The 15880-nt window shown below is 45.3% G+C and overlaps 1 protein-coding gene across 7 annotated transcripts in view; it reads right to left on the bottom strand.

The window, feature by feature from the left end:
• Nucleotides 1–923: 923 nt before the first annotated feature.
• Nucleotides 924–15880, bottom strand: part of LOC138974191 (uncharacterized) — a 61206-nt gene continuing 46249 nt past the window's right edge. For 6 of the 7 annotated variants that reach the window (XM_070346904.1, XM_070346903.1, XM_070346905.1 and 3 more), the window contains 5 exons: nt 14787–14989; nt 7725–7912; nt 4132–4426; nt 2210–2559; nt 924–1647 (listed from right to left, as the gene is read on the bottom strand). In XM_070346904.1, coding sequence (XP_070203005.1) covers nt 1160–1647; nt 2210–2559; nt 4132–4426; nt 7725–7912; nt 14787–14989 — 1524 coding nt within the window. In that variant the 3' untranslated portion in view covers nt 924–1159. Of the gene's footprint in view, nt 1648–2209; nt 2560–4131; nt 4427–7724; nt 7913–14786; nt 14990–15265; nt 15747–15880 lie in introns of those variants that run through there. The other variant, XM_070346907.1, reaches the window with a different exon arrangement.

Here is a 15880-nt window from a genome sequence, read left to right as displayed (position 1 = left end):
CACTAGCGAGGGTGTCAGAAGAAACCCAAGTGTATTCTCTCTCTCACAACCCATACGAACCCGATACACTTATTTCCGAAAGTCGATCGTCTGTTATAAGCTGGTGACTTACTGTATTACGTTTTTTAGTTAAAACATGTTTAACCTAATGTTGTAGAATGTGTCTGCGGTAATGCACCGTTTGGGTATTATATTTTTGTGATAGCGGAGACTTCGAAATTTGCCAGAGGTCACCAAACTTTGTGGACAACAGTGATCATAAAACACTGTAAGTGTGTCAGGTTTGAGTTGTCTTACAATGGAAATGTTATGCGGCCACACACACACACACACGCACACACACACACACACATGCGCGCGCCTGTACACACACACACACACACACTCATGCGCGCGCTTGTACACACACACACACACACACACACACACACACACACACATATACACACACACACACAGTGCCTAAGACAGATAGAAGAGCAAAAACATCTTTATTCAAAATAAATGCCATGTTTTGCTATCTCTCACTACTGCTTGTGGTCAGTTACTTCAGGTCACTGGTGTTTCAGGCAAAACATATTTCATGTGAAAAATCAAAGAAAGTTTCGAAGCGCAGTCACCGTGTATCTGAACGACGTAAAACACAAGCACGATGACGTCAATTCTTGTTTTGCGTCATAGAATTGACAAAATCTGTCTCTGGCAATCTCTAAGTGATTACACTCTGCGAAAACCAGGAATAACCTGATGTGTTTTGGGCAATGTTCTTGTGGTGGTGGCGGTTGTTGTTGTTGTTGTTGTTGTTGTGGTTGTTGTTGTTGTGGTTGTTGTAGTAGTTGTTGTACAGGTGGTGGTGGTGGTGGTGATGGTGGTGGTTGTTGTTGTTGTGTTGTTGTTGTTGTTGTTGTTGTTGTTGTTGGTTGTGGTGGTGATGGAGGTGGTTGTTGTTGTTGTTGTTGTTGTTGTTGTTGTTGTTGTTGTTGTTGTACAGGTGGTGGTGGTGGATGGTGAAGCTTACGTAGAGGTGGTGACGATAGTGTTGATGGCGACATGTCACGACAAGACACACTTCCTATCTCTCCTCCTTTTGGCGATGGTGGTGGTGGTCGTCGTCGCTGGTGGTGGCGGTGCTCGTTGTGCTGTCGGCGGTCGTTGTGGTTTAGGTTGTGGCGTGGGTGGTGGGGGTAGTGGTTGTTGTAAGGGATGGCGGGGTGGTGGTGACAGGAGGCGTGCGGACCATGATGAGCTGTGTGGTGCAGCGTGATACTGCATTCAGCCTGTCATGATGATCAGTCTCCTCATCAGTCCTCCCTACATCATCACGCTGATCTCTGGCCTGTAACACGGCCACCACGCGCCGCTCCAGGCCTGGCACATAGTGATACCACGCTACTGTCACTGTGTCCGTTGCCGCCACCGCCACGTCCTGCACAGCTCGCTCCCACCTCGCCCTGTTGTGTAGGAAGTCTTGATACCCCAACACACTCACCGGTACACCTGCATCCTTCAGTCCCTGCACCACGCCGCTAGCTGGTGACGTCACCCGCCCTGCCCCATCCGTGACGTCATCCTGTAGATCTCCGCTTCTGGTCAGGACGAACACGTCGCGGTAGCTCAGCCGGGAGGGACTGTTGGCGACGCTCCTCCCTGCAGGGAAAAGACGGTTTTAACGGTTAAAAACAGTCCTGATAAATATTCATGTAAGCAAACATTCGTTACATTTCAAAACACAACCTATCCGTGTATTTGTTTTCACACATACACCACCCCCGCCCTCCCACACACACACCACCCCCACCCTCCCACACACACACGCAAGCCTGCACACACACTTGCTTTATAAAATCACCACAAAGTGTGTACATTTTCGACAAACACAGACATCAAAACTTGCCGTCATGACGTAATTTTGTATTTTACGTCAATACAAATGACGTCGGTTTTTTTGTATCCCTGGTAGACTGACTTCAGATTTGATTGAACATTATTTTGTTTCTTTTGAAGTGAGCGATTACATTCCAACATATTCTCGGGGTAGGGGGGTGGGGGGAGGTGTGGGAATGGGAGGGGCGGTGGGAGGGATGTTAAAACACCATTAAGGAACGGGAAGGTTTACCCTTCACTCAAACCTACCACAATCATCATCATTATCATCACCACCACCACCACCACAACAACAATCACTATCATCATCAGCTACACAACTTACCCACACCCAGACGGCGCAGCACGGCAGCGATATCCTGACCACACTGTGCGCAGTCCAACGGCCACCGACCTGTGTGAGCGTTGCCATGGTGACTCAGCCGTATCACGCTCAGCCCGTCCCCAGGGGCAGGCACGCCGCTGTCGCTGTAGTCGTCGACATAATACCTGTGAATCACGGGTTGAATTTCACGGAGGACGGCGGGCGCCGAGCGGAGGGGGACAGTGAACACCTGTGTCTGTAGTGCTGGGGGTATGTCGCAGTTAAGAACACCGGCACACCACAGGTACAGGTGTGGTACTTGCTGCGCTAGGCGTGTTACAAGCTGTGTGTGACGGGGACCATTCTTAGCCCTGTGAGACAGAATGGAGACATGGTGTTAGAGATGTGTGTTCGTCACAGAATGGAGACATGGTGTTAGAGATGTGTGTCACACTCACAGGAGACATGGTGTTAGAAATGTGTGTCACACTCACATGAGACATGGTGTTACAGATGTGTGTCACACTCATATGAGACATGGTGTTAGAGATGTGTGTCACACTCACATGAGACATTGTACGGTGTTACAGATGTGTGTCACACTCACATGAGACATGGTAAAGCTGATAATAGGGGAAGGGCTCCTAATATGGACCACTTTTTGTTTCATGCTGATAACTAGCTTGTTTTCTTGCTAAGAAGTTTCATTTTGTGTTTGGTAGTCCTTCTCTCTTAGGTTAACCGCTAGGCCTAATTAGAGTGAAATAGCTTTGATAGATATTCAGCAAAAATTAAATACAGAAAAACACACAAATGGTCCATATTAGGAGCCTGGGCGCCTAATATGGACCACTGAAGCGGCCTTCTCGAATCACTGTAAAAAGCCCCCTATACTTCAGAATAACATGATACAACTTAGTGTGCAAGTCAGATTAATCAAAATATGCTTTAGATTTATCTGTTTCGGGTTGATGAGAGCATTATTTGAAGCACACCAGGAAACTAAAGAAACTCATCAAAAACAGAGTGAAAATAAGTGAAATTATCAACTTCCACGAAAAAAAGACTATTTGTGATATTTTTTTTAAATCTCGAAGGCTAGTTATAGGTTATTTCCAGCAAGCTTCTGAATGAATTAATGAAAATAGCCTTTAGCTTTTATTTTCTTCGATTTGTTGAAGGTGGTCCATATTATTATTAGGGTTAACACATACTTTGAGATTTTGTTTTCTTCGATTTGTATTTTCTTCGATTTGTTGAAGGTGGTCCATATTAGGGTTAACACATACTTTGAGATTTTGCAAATATTTTTTGTTTGCAGTAGAAACTCGGGGTCAGCACTGCTAAAATGTAGCAAATACGGTCTTAGCTGTCATATGTAGCAATTTTTGTGTGATAAAAACTTTGGCTGTGGACAGAAACGAGTCCGTTTTAGGCGGCAAATTTAGAGTGAACCCTGCCAAAAGTGAAAAATAGAGAAAAAGCCAAACGGTTTTCAGGTTTGTGTTTCTGCAACTGTTTTGACATGTGAAAGTTATCCAGAGAGGGTGAATACAGCCAATGAAATTGTTTTGAGCGCTCTAGCGCCGTTAGTTTGTCAGAACAGGAGGTGGTCCATATTAGGAGCCGGTCCATATTAGGAGCCCTTCCCCTAGTTATGCGTTATCCGCAACTTTATGAATGCCGTCACCTGATATTTCACCAATGACGTCATTCTCAATAATAACATGCTATTCCAGGCATACAGGGTGGTGCGAGTTACATGAATCAGACAGTTACAGCTCTCACTCCAACACACACACACACACACACACACACACACACACACACACACACACACACACACACACACACACACAGTCTCACATAAACACAAACACACACACACACACACACACACTGCACACACACACACACATACACACACACGTATGAACACAAACCTGCTGTCAAAGCTCGCCTCGTCGATCAAGACGTGTAGGTGGCCGTTTTTCACACACGCCAAGAGGTCGGTGACTGCCTGCTCGACATCAGCCTCCCTGTTCCAGAAATTGTATCGGTGGTACGACACGCTGCCTGGTGTCAGGGAAGGCGTTGGGCCCGCGCTCAGCGACATCCCCAGCTGTTGTGTGATGGATGTGCTGACGGCCCGGGTGTCGTACATTGTCGAGATGACGTGCACATCATTCCCGTCTCGCAGCCACCGCAATCCCTGTAGGACCAGCACCACCGTCTTACCTGTTGAAACACAACATATTGAATGGAGTATAGTACAAAGGACCGTGAAAGTCAGGTAATGTTGCACGTAGAGACGACGTGCACATCGTGCCCCTGTCGCAGCCACCTCAACCCCACCAGTACCATCACCACCGTCCTATCGGATGAAAAACAACATATATTTTGGTTAATATATTGCAAAACAATGTGAAAATAAGGCAGTGTTACATGTTGCGACGACTTGCACATCGTGGCCTTGGTGTTAGGGAAGATGTAGGCCCACGATCAGCTACCTCCACCCCTGCAGTACCAGAACCGTCTTACCTGTTCACACACTAAACATCCTTAAAAATATACATGTATTACAATACAGTGTGCAAGCAAAGCTCTGTGACATTGAGTCCGCTTCACCAGTCACACGCAAAACACAGCATCAGGAACATAGCAAAAAGCATAAAAATGGATATAACTGCCACGAAAGTTCTTATTATAGAAAAATACATTTCTAAGACTAAATCAACATGTCAGTTTCAAACTTTTCTCCGATTCAGCTAGATAGATACCTTTCCTTCAGTTGACACATTTTGCATGGAATCAGATAACACACACAGCGTGCACAAAATGAACCGTTCTCTGATAAAGCTGGAACCTTCTGGTACGATGACGATAAAGTAACCTTGACAAAAAACAACGTCATACACATTGCGTCATGCATTCAACTAAGACGTCATTTGAGCAAACCAGCTGGCATCAGTCAACTGATTCCGGCTAAACCGTTCGTACGCCGGATGTTTCCGTTCATACAGAGTCATTTTCGGCACTTGGTCGAGGGACAAAATTGCGGTAAATCGTGTGGGCAGCGCACTTTCGTGATATCGCAAGAATTAGGTAGCAATTTGATTGGGCTCTGTGTACAATCAATACCAAGGTGCTAGTCAACCTCAACATTGCACACGCCGGTCAAACGTAGCAGCATTGCATGATTTTTCAACATTTTCTTGTTTTTCTCACTCTGTAAAGCCTGTCCTTAATTGCACGAAGTCGCCTTCGCGTTGCTCACTTCACGAAGCTTCCGAAAAGAGAATTCGTCCCTTAATTGAACTACTTTCAGCATAGCTTCGCGAAGTCCAAGGGAATGCACTCTGTTCTCGGCAGAGAATACATTTATCTTTTCTTGTCTTGGCGTCTCCAGCCTTTCAGCCAGAATATGCATGTTTGACTGCTGGTAGTCTCGACCAGCGCGAGGTTTGCTTCCATTTGAGTACTTTACGTCACCAACTGGCGTAAGATTAATTGTAACACAAAGTTCTTTGTTCTGTTTTGGCCAGTCAACAGACGTGGCCATGTGGTGTGCACACTTGGATTTGGAGTTTTATTCAACATGTCAAAGCGTGGCAGTATGACATGATATCGGTAGGTGTTTAGTTTACGCACTTAGGGTCAACCAAAGCCGATATACACATCCTTCATTTCGGTTCGAGTGTGATTTCTACGTCCATCTTGAATCAAAAAGCACTCTTCTGACAAAAAAACCAATATCGTTGCGAACTACGGCGAAGCTTCGCATGTCAAAACTTGCGCAGCGAAGTAGGGGTCAAAGTACAACGCTGTAGTTGCGGGTTTTCGGAATAAAGACTTCGCGAAGCTTCGTTAAGTCGACTTCGTGCTCAATTAAGGACGGGCTTCATCAAAACTGACCCCTGATTTGCACATGAGCACCAAAAGCATAGACTGTTATGATATTTCGCTTGGACAGAACTTTATAGAAACCCATGGCTTTTGTACATTCACTTGTTTAAATCACTATTTGTACGAACAGAAACAGTCTTTTTGTACGAACTAAATCATGGCGTACGAACGGAATCACCATGTTTTCAAAAACAACAAGTGATTGTATGAAAGTGCGCTGCCCACACGATTTACCACAATTATTTACTCGACCAAGTGCCGAAAATGACGCTGTATGAACGGAAACATCTGCCGTACGAACGGTATAGCCGGAATCAGTTGACACACCGTGAAATCAGAAACATTGTTCTGTCAGTATTGTTCGCCACAACAACAGTAACGACTATAATTGTTGATGTTGTTCATGGAGGCTTAAATAGGTAGCCGAGTGCGCGTAGGAGACCGTGCCTTATTGATATAGTAGCAGGCTACAGAGATGAATTTGAGCGCAACGGCCAGCACGAGAAAATAGAGCTGGGGGGGGGGCTCCTAATATGGGCCGGTTCCTGATATAGACCACCTCCTGTTCTGACAAACTATCGGCGCTAGAGCACTCAAAACAATATAATTCGCTGTATTCACCCTCTCTGGATAACTTGCACATGTCAAAACAGTTGCAAAAACACAAAACTCAAAACCGTTGGGCTTTTTCACTTTTGGCAGCGTTCACTCTAAATTTGCCGCCTAAAACGGACTCCTTGCTGTCCACAGCCAAAGCTGTTATCACACAAAAATTGCTAAATATGACAGCTAAGACCGTATTTGTTTCATTTTAGCAGTATTGACCCTGAGTTTCTACTGCAAACAAAATTAAAAGCAAAATCTCAAAGTATGTGTGTGTTGCTTAATATGGACCATGTACACCTTCAACAAATCGAATAAAATAAAAGCTAAAGGTCTTTTTCGTTCATTCATTGAGAAGCTCGCTGAAAATAACCTATAACTAACCCTCGAGATTTAAACAATATCAAATAGTCTTCTTTTCGTGTAAGTTGATAATTTCACTTCTTTTCACTATGTTTTTGATAAGCTTCTTTAGTTTCATGGTGTGCTTCAAACAATGCTCTCACCAACCCGACACATATCAATCTAAATCATATCTTAATTAGTCTGACTTTCACACTAAGTTGTATCATGTTATACAGTGATTCGTGAAGCCTCTTCTCTGGTACATAATGGGCGCCCAGGCTCCTAATATGGACCATTTGTGATTTCATTTTAGCTGAATGTCTATCAAAGCTAATTCACTCTGATTACTTATTAGGCCAAACGGTTAACATAAGAGAGAAGGACTACCAAACACAAAACAAAAAAACTTGACTAAATATAACGACTTCGCAAGAAAACAAGCTAGTTATCAGCATGACTCGAAACACACAAAAAAGTGGTCCGTATTAAGAGCCCTTCGCCTACATCTGCCGCGCGCCCATGTTGGCCTTTAACGCGAAACAGACGGCTGAGCTTAGTGTTCCATCTTGCTTCGACAGAAAATCGTTTAGAGAACTGACAAACATCGGCAGCAAGACCAACAACAAAAAACACACAAAATAAGAAACAAACAATCTGGGGAAAGAAGCTGTGAGATTGTCACCTGTTCCTGGCGCTCCCGTAATGTAGACCAGTGCCGGGTCTCGGTTCATGAGGTCAAGCTGTTCCAGGGTCAGAACCAGAAGTGCCAGCCTCCGCCCCAGTTCCGCCACCGCCTGTCCTGCAGTCCGCACCTCCACACGAACGTTGTTGTAACAGGGGACAGACACCGTGGTGGCCGGTCCAACGAACCTGTAATCGAAAACAAAACAAAATACAAAAACAGAACACACAACAGCCGTTGAAATAGCTAAGTCGGTAGCGGAGCTGGCTTCAAAACCTGTTGTCACTATCGGCGTGGATTCGATCCCCATGTTCGGCAAGGGATTTATTTCAAAGAGTCAACTTTGTGCAGAACACCCCGTGTGCACGCATGCGAACGATAAAGAACCCAAGTTCACAGCGAAAGTCTCAGGGCTTGGAAACATGAATAATTATGGGCATGCAGTAAAACAAATAAATGGATAGCGTCGAACACTGTATGGAAGCTCGCTTTCTCCAGTGAGAAAGCAGCCCGAATTTCCATGAGGGTAACCTCACAGGACTATATAAAATCTTATCCGTATCCTTATCCTTAAGATAAGACCAACGATAAATGAAAGCTTAAAGCCACCCTCCGCCTCCCGTAAACCATCTGTTTCTGATCACAGAGCTCCCCGAGCTTTAACAGACAGTACAAACATACTTCCATCTTGCCGCTTACGAACATCCTGGCTGCTTTCCAATGAGAGCAAGACAATTTTCAAAAGATATATTTCGTGCCGATAGTACCATTTCAATCAGACGCCTCTTTGTGGTGCTAGACCTAACTTTTATAATCTAAATAATAAATTGACAGTTTGTGAGACAAAAATTGTTAATACACGAAAGAATTCTTTTATCATCAAGACAAAGTCAGATCAGTTCGAAGTTTTAAAAGTTTGAAATTGCAGCTCTTTTCTAATGGTGACAGGGAAGTAGGATTACTGTAAACGATACAACTTTCCCCTTTATAAGATGTTCGTCGACTAAGACTTAAAACATTTTATACGGGTTGTTGCTGTGCCTGTCTAGATTGAGTATTGCCTGCATGTCACGCACACATGCACAAAACACGCACGCAGTCTGTCATCCACGACTCAAAACAATCTTGCTCTTCCGACTACAAAACACAAGTTGACACGAACAGTAGATTAAGGACGTTTCTTACAAACAATCAATTATACATAACATAAATACACACACAACTCTCTATCTAACTATACAAATCTTTCTTTCGGCAATATCCACAACGACAACAAAGATCAACCAGCATTAAAGCCTATAACAACAAAGAATAATTATTTAGAAACTTTCATACCTCTCACTTTCGCTCAGTTCATTATGACGTTATAGCTCCTGCACGTTTAGCTGTTAGGACGGGCTAAGGCTAATGTTACCGTGCTTGCGTATCCGAAATCGTTCATGAACCGGAGTCAACGAGGCCGTGGTGCGAAGCGACAGGAGTCATCGGTGACGTCGAGTCCTTGCCAGGCGAGCAGTGCCGTCGTCGAAAGTGGAGCAGGCAGACATCTCTAGTAGGTCAAGACCTCAGCATGGTGAAAACCCAACAACCTGGAATGGTGAACGCAAGACTTAGTTCACGGTAACAGTAACATCGCCCACCCGTCCTTATAACTTAACAACCAAGTGCAGGATTAAATGGACATAATTCTCTACTCTCACTCTCATGCATCTCGAACACACATACCAACGGACTTATACATTTAATTCTGCTAAGTATGAAGTCCAACGAATAATACCAAATTCATTCTATAAACAAAACTGTCAATCACTCTCCTTTCAAGCAAAACGTTCATTCAATCATATACCAAACCATTTTCCAAAACGAACTCACAACTTCATACCGTTCAAGTACAAAGTTACACACGCACGTGCACACTATACATTCCGCCATCTTGGATTGACCGGTTTTCAGAAGTCAATAAGCAAAACTAAACCTGAGAATAATTTAACTGTAACACACACAACATAATATTTAATGATTACATACCACATCCTGGTTGTATTGAAGTAGCCATACATATCCCCTGCCGTTGATAACAGGTTTCCGGCATCTGCTCTACGCAAACAGACCCTACGTTCAACGAAGAACGGATTCGCTTGGAACGCAAGCTATCTTCCCTCGGCTAAAGGCAAAGAACGAATGAATAAAAAGGAGTATCTACGAGCTCGAATTTAGCTCTGAGTTCACCTTACAAAATACAAGCAAAACACACGTGAAATACCTGAGCACGAGCTCCACGAGACACCTGCAGTTAACCAGCGTCTACCTATGACAGGCGAAATAGAGGAACACAGGCGCTCCAATACAATACATTTAACCCCACAGCATAAAAGTATGCTAATATTAAAGCCGCTTGTGACAAACCCCCCTACTCAAACCGAACTACGATTCGTCACAAAAATTCTACACAATGCGGCTGTAATAGTCTGCTCCGACGTTGTCGCATCCCCGGATTGCTCAGATGCGGAACGTGAATGTCTGAAGCAACAGGCCCCAGCGCCTCAAACTTCCGTTCGTCATCTTGGTCTTCTGTAGAGGTTGAAGGGACTGGTGATCAGTCTGTAGCGATTCTCTCTCTCTGAGACTGTCAATGTGCCAACACGGTCGACAGCGATTCTCCGGAACGAGTCATCCACCGGGGGTATCTTTCCGAGATGAGCTTTTGGTAATCCTCCTTTGAGTAAAGCTCGATGGCCAACATCACAGGAATGAACATAACGCCTGATGTCGCCCTCCATCCCTGGCCAGTAGAACGAATGCCAGAGTCTATTCTTAGTTTTCTTTGTCTCAAGATGACCAGTCTTAGTAACATTGTGGTATCGTCTCAAAATACCCGAACGAAGAGTCTCGGGCACCACCACCTGACTGAAGGTCTTCTCCGTGGTTATGAAAAGGCGATGTAGGACGCCCTGTTTCCAAAGGAATTTCACCTTTCCTTTCTTCCCGGATGGTGTAGGGTTCCTCCCTCTGGCCAGCTCCCGCACCCTGGACAGAGTTGGGTCAAGCGTCTGTAGCTGGATCAACTTCTCTCTGGTAACACCTAGACCAGAATCTTTCATCCGTAGGGTTTTGGGAGGTTCTTTTTCTCTCGCATGTTGGGCTCGGGTAATGGCAGTTATCTTGACAGGTTGAGCTTTCGCCCGGTACACAGGAACTTCAAGGGTTTCTCCTCCAGGCTGAATGATCCGGTTTCCGATGAGTACGGGGTATGTTAGCTGGTCAGCCACAATAGCGACAACGTTCCCTGAGAAGAATGGAGACTCTAAATGTACGATCGTAGTAGGACAAGTCTTCTGAACGTTCCCTGCTGCGAGACTAATAGTTTGACTTCCCTGCTTAAGGTTACAGTCTTTTACCAGCGAGGACTCAATGACCAGTCCGTCGGCGCCTGTGTCACGAATAGCAGATACTTGTGATAGATTGATACTGACCGTGCATAATGGAGTGTACGAAAGTTTGCTACATGGGTCACAAAGGGCAGGTAACTCTGATGTGGCAGCAGTGGTTCCTGGCGTCGTTACAACTGTTCTCACGTTGGTAACGGTCCTCACGTTGAAGGACGATGCTGAATGCGGGCAATTCCTACGGATGTGTCCATTTTTACCGCAACCGTAGCAATTTCTCTTGGGAAAAGGTCCGTTGGGGTGGACGGGACTAACTGGGGCAGAGTCTTCCTCAGAGTTTGCAATGTCCTTCGTATTCTTCTCGACTCGACCAGTCGCAGTAACCGGGTTTTTCCTGGCTCTTTTTGATGCAGCAAACCTCTCAGCTAATTCGGCGGCCTCAGTGATGTTCGCCGGTTCGCGCTGCCGAATGAAATCAGCAAGGTCCCCAGATACATGGTCCATCAGGTGTTCCATCAGTATGAGGTCTCGGATTCCAGCATAGGTCTCCTCTTTCTTCGCGGCTTTCCTCCACCGTTCAAACCAAATTCGAAGGCGGGTAGCAAACTGTATAAAAGTCTCCTCTCCTCTTTTGGCCGCGAATCGAAACTTAGAACGATACGAGTCAGCCGTCCAGCGAAAAGATCCTCTAAGGGCGTCCACGATGACATCAAAGTTTCCCGCATCCTCAGCTGGCAGTTCCAAGTAAACATCGGCAGCAAACCCCTTTAGGAGAGCTCCCAGCCGAGCTCCCCAGTCACTCTCCCTGTCCCAGCCACTGAGAGTTGCTGCTCTCTCGAATCGTCCTAGGAAAGTATCGAGATCCTCTTTGGCTTCATCAAATGGATCTATTTTCAGACGAACTGGTTCAATAGCCCTACTACGAGAACTTGAAGTAGTCTCTTCTCTCCTAGTCTTTTCTATCTCTGCACGAACTCTTTCTTCTTCCAGTTCAGCTAGACGTCGGCGGCGGTCGTTTTCTTCCTCTTCTCGAAGTACTTTTCTTCTGATTTCTTCTTCCTCCCTCTGAAGTCTTCGTTGAGCATCCTGTTCCTCCCTCTGAAGTCTTCGTTGAGCTTCTTCTTTTCTCAGTTGAGCTTCTTCTTTTCTCAGTTGAGCTTCCTCTTCTTCTTGAAGTAGTCTCCGTTGAGCTGCTTCCTCTTCTTGAACGTATTTTGCTAAAGCAGCCCCTGATCGAACGCCCAAAGCACGTCCCCTAGCGGCTATAATTTCTTGAGCTGACGTGAGGGAACTAGATTTTTCAATAGGGTCAACAGCAGCTCCATCCATATGCTTTGGCGTGGTAAGTGTCATACGGGGTGGAGAATTACCATGATCAGGGGTAGAAAAACTTGCCAGAGCGGCATTGCGAGATTTGGATCCCGACATGATTTCTCACAACAAATGTAAAATGGTTAAGTCGCCAACTATGAAAAAGCAACCTAACTACTTCACAACAAAATTCTGAAGCAAAACATCTCAATCTACAACATTTCCAGACAAATTACAACAGGGAAAAATGCTATAAACAACGTCGAGACATGTACCCAGCACCGGCTAGTATTCACAGGTGGCCGCTGTGAAAATCAGGTTAAGCCTTAGCACGTACAAGCATGTTATTCAATCATCACTATTCAAAAATCAAACCTGACAAGACGGTACAAACAAACAGACGAACAGAGCAAAATCATAGGTGACGATGTAATAATAAAGATCCCGGACGAGCCCCCATTTGTCACGCACACATGCACAAAACACGCACGCAGTCTGTCATCCACGACTCAAAACAATCTTGCTCTTCCGACTACAAAACACAAGTTGACACGAACAGTAGATTAAGGACGTTTCTTACAAACAATCAATTATACATAACATAAATACACACACAACTCTCTATCTAACTATACAAATCTTTCTTTCGGCAATATCCACAACGACAACAAAGATCAACCAGCATTAAAGCCTATAACAACAAAGAATAATTATTTAGAAACTTTCATACCTCTCACTTTCGCTCAGTTCATTATGACGTTATAGCTCCTGCACGTTTAGCTGTTAGGACGGGCTAAGGCTAATGTTACCGTGCTTGCGTATCCGAAATCGTTCATGAACCGGAGTCAACGAGGCCGTGGTGCGAAGCGACAGGAGTCATCGGTGACGTCGAGTCCTTGCCAGGCGAGCAGTGCCGTCGTCGAAAGTGGAGCAGGCAGACATCTCTAGTAGGTCAAGACCTCAGCATGGTGAAAACCCAACAACCTGGAATGGTGAACGCAAGACTTAGTTCACGGTAACAGTAACATCGCCCACCCGTCCTTATAACTTAACAACCAAGTGCAGGATTAAATGGACATAATTCTCTACTCTCACTCTCATGCATCTCGAACACACATACCAACGGACTTATACATTTAATTCTGCTAAGTATGAAGTCCAACGAATAATACCAAATTCATTCTATAAACAAAACTGTCAATCACTCTCCTTTCAAGCAAAACGTTCATTCAATCATATACCAAACCATTTTCCAAAACGAACTCACAACTTCATACCGTTCAAGTACAAAGTTACACACGCACGTGCACACTATACATTCCGCCATCTTGGATTGACCGGTTTTCAGAAGTCAATAAGCAAAACTAAACCTGAGAATAATTTAACTGTAACACACACAACATAATATTTAATGATTACATACCACATCCTGGTTGTATTGAAGTAGCCATACATATCCCCTGCCGTTGATAACAGGTTTCCGGCATCTGCTCTACGCAAACAGACCCTACGTTCAACGAAGAACGGATTCGCTTGGAACGCAAGCTATCTTCCCTCGGCTAAAGGCAAAGAACGAATGAATAAAAAGGAGTATCTACGAGCTCGAATTTAGCTCTGAGTTCACCTTACAAAATACAAGCAAAACACACGTGAAATACCTGAGCACGAGCTCCACGAGACACCTGCAGTTAACCAGCGTCTACCTATGACAGGCGAAATAGAGGAACACAGGCGCTCCAATACAATACATTTAACCCCACAGCATAAAAGTATGCTAATATTAAAGCCGCTTGTGACACTGCATACAAACGTACTATCGCCACAGGGCGACTATCACATCAAAGTAGCTGTTCTTATCATTGCCAAAGCAGACGAATTTTCGGCAAACCGCAAACCGCTAGTTTCTTTGAAGGCGTCTTCACTCTGTTTTGTGTCACTGTCAGTCGTTTGTTGTATTTTAAATTCAGAGGTGCACAATAACATGCTTTTGCATATATATAGAGTATGATTGAAAGCGCAAACCACTCAATTGATCATGTATGAAAAAGTGGGTCACACGGGGCCCCGATACGCGATGGCTCGGGGGTTGGATAAACCACGAGAACTGGCGTGTGGTTTACGCGCGCTAAATAGCAGTTCAAGAGGTCTATAAGTGGCATTTAATGTTGTTGAATGCAATTGTGAGTGTGTCCAATCAGTGTAGTATTACTGTTTTAGTGAATGATGTCATCGTTCTGTAAACCGCATGTGAGGCAGAGTGGGGCTTTAATACTTAAATAACAAAAAACACAACCTTGCTCAAGCACTGTGACATATTTGACATGATGTGGTTTATCTCACCTGGCCACGATGTGGTTTATCTCACCTGGCCACGATGTCCAGGTAAAGTTGATCAGTGAGCCGAGTGTCCACAGCACAAGTCATCCTGTGTTGCCACCAGGTGCTCAGCTGTGATAACACGGCGGGTGTCACATGCCAGTACGATGCAGGCTGGGACAGTTGGTCAGAGCAACAGCACAGCTGTATGGCCTCCGCTGTATTGGCTGCACCCAGGCTCTGACACACCGCCTGCAATGTACACAGGCTTGTGGTAAAATTGTGTGACACAATCAACACACCACGTCTCTCTCTCTCTCTCTCTGTCTCTCTCTGTCTCTCTCTGTCTCTCTCTCTCTCTCTGTCTCTCTCTCTCTCTCTGTCTCTCTCTCTCTATCTCTCCTGGTTGTCCGGCGTGCCAAAGGAGCAACACACGTTTTTTGAGCTCCTGAATTATCAGCGTTTCTAACTCCAAAATGCCAGTCGTAGGACTTCCTATTGCTGCAGAAGACATCTTATCCACCTTACTGTGCAAAAACACGGTGACATCGTGGAAGGTGACCGGAACAGATGAAGGAGCAGTGTTCGTTCTCCGCTTAAGAAATGACAAGGACAGACCGGGGTTTCGCCATGACACCCGCACCGACCGGTGCATGGAGACGCAAGCCACCAGCCCAACAAAGAAGAGACCAACGAAGAGCAGAACAGCACAGTCCCAAGGTAGGCATGAACAGAAACAATGTTCAGTTTACAGCTCAAATTGATGCAAACCATCAGAGCGAGGAAAATAATATTAACCAGTGTGTACTCAATAAGTCTGATCTAGGTCAAACCAGAAATAGCGTCCATGTTGATGTCAGTTCACGCCGTGGAGCACGTGCCAGTGACCCTAGCTTGTCCACCCCCCACCACATTCCACTGTGACAATGCTCGCCCCTGTGAATGCCGCAGAGCTTGCTTCACGCATGAATGACGACACACCTGACCCAGGGCCGGACCAAGTTCGTTTGAGGGAGGGGGGGTGGGGGGTTCCAACTGAAGGCAGGGGTCCAGGGGCCGCCGAGGCCCCGGTGGGGTGCAGGGGCAACGCCCCGCTGGGGGATCTGGGGGACAAAGCCTCCCATAAGCCGAGAAAATGTTGCA

The sequence above is a fragment of the Littorina saxatilis genome, linkage group LG8, assembly GCF_037325665.1.
Source record: "Littorina saxatilis isolate snail1 linkage group LG8, US_GU_Lsax_2.0, whole genome shotgun sequence".
NCBI lineage: Eukaryota > Metazoa > Mollusca > Gastropoda > Littorinimorpha > Littorinidae > Littorina > Littorina saxatilis.
The sequence above is the reverse complement of the archived record's forward strand: the minus strand, read 5'-3'. Positions and strand labels throughout refer to the sequence as shown.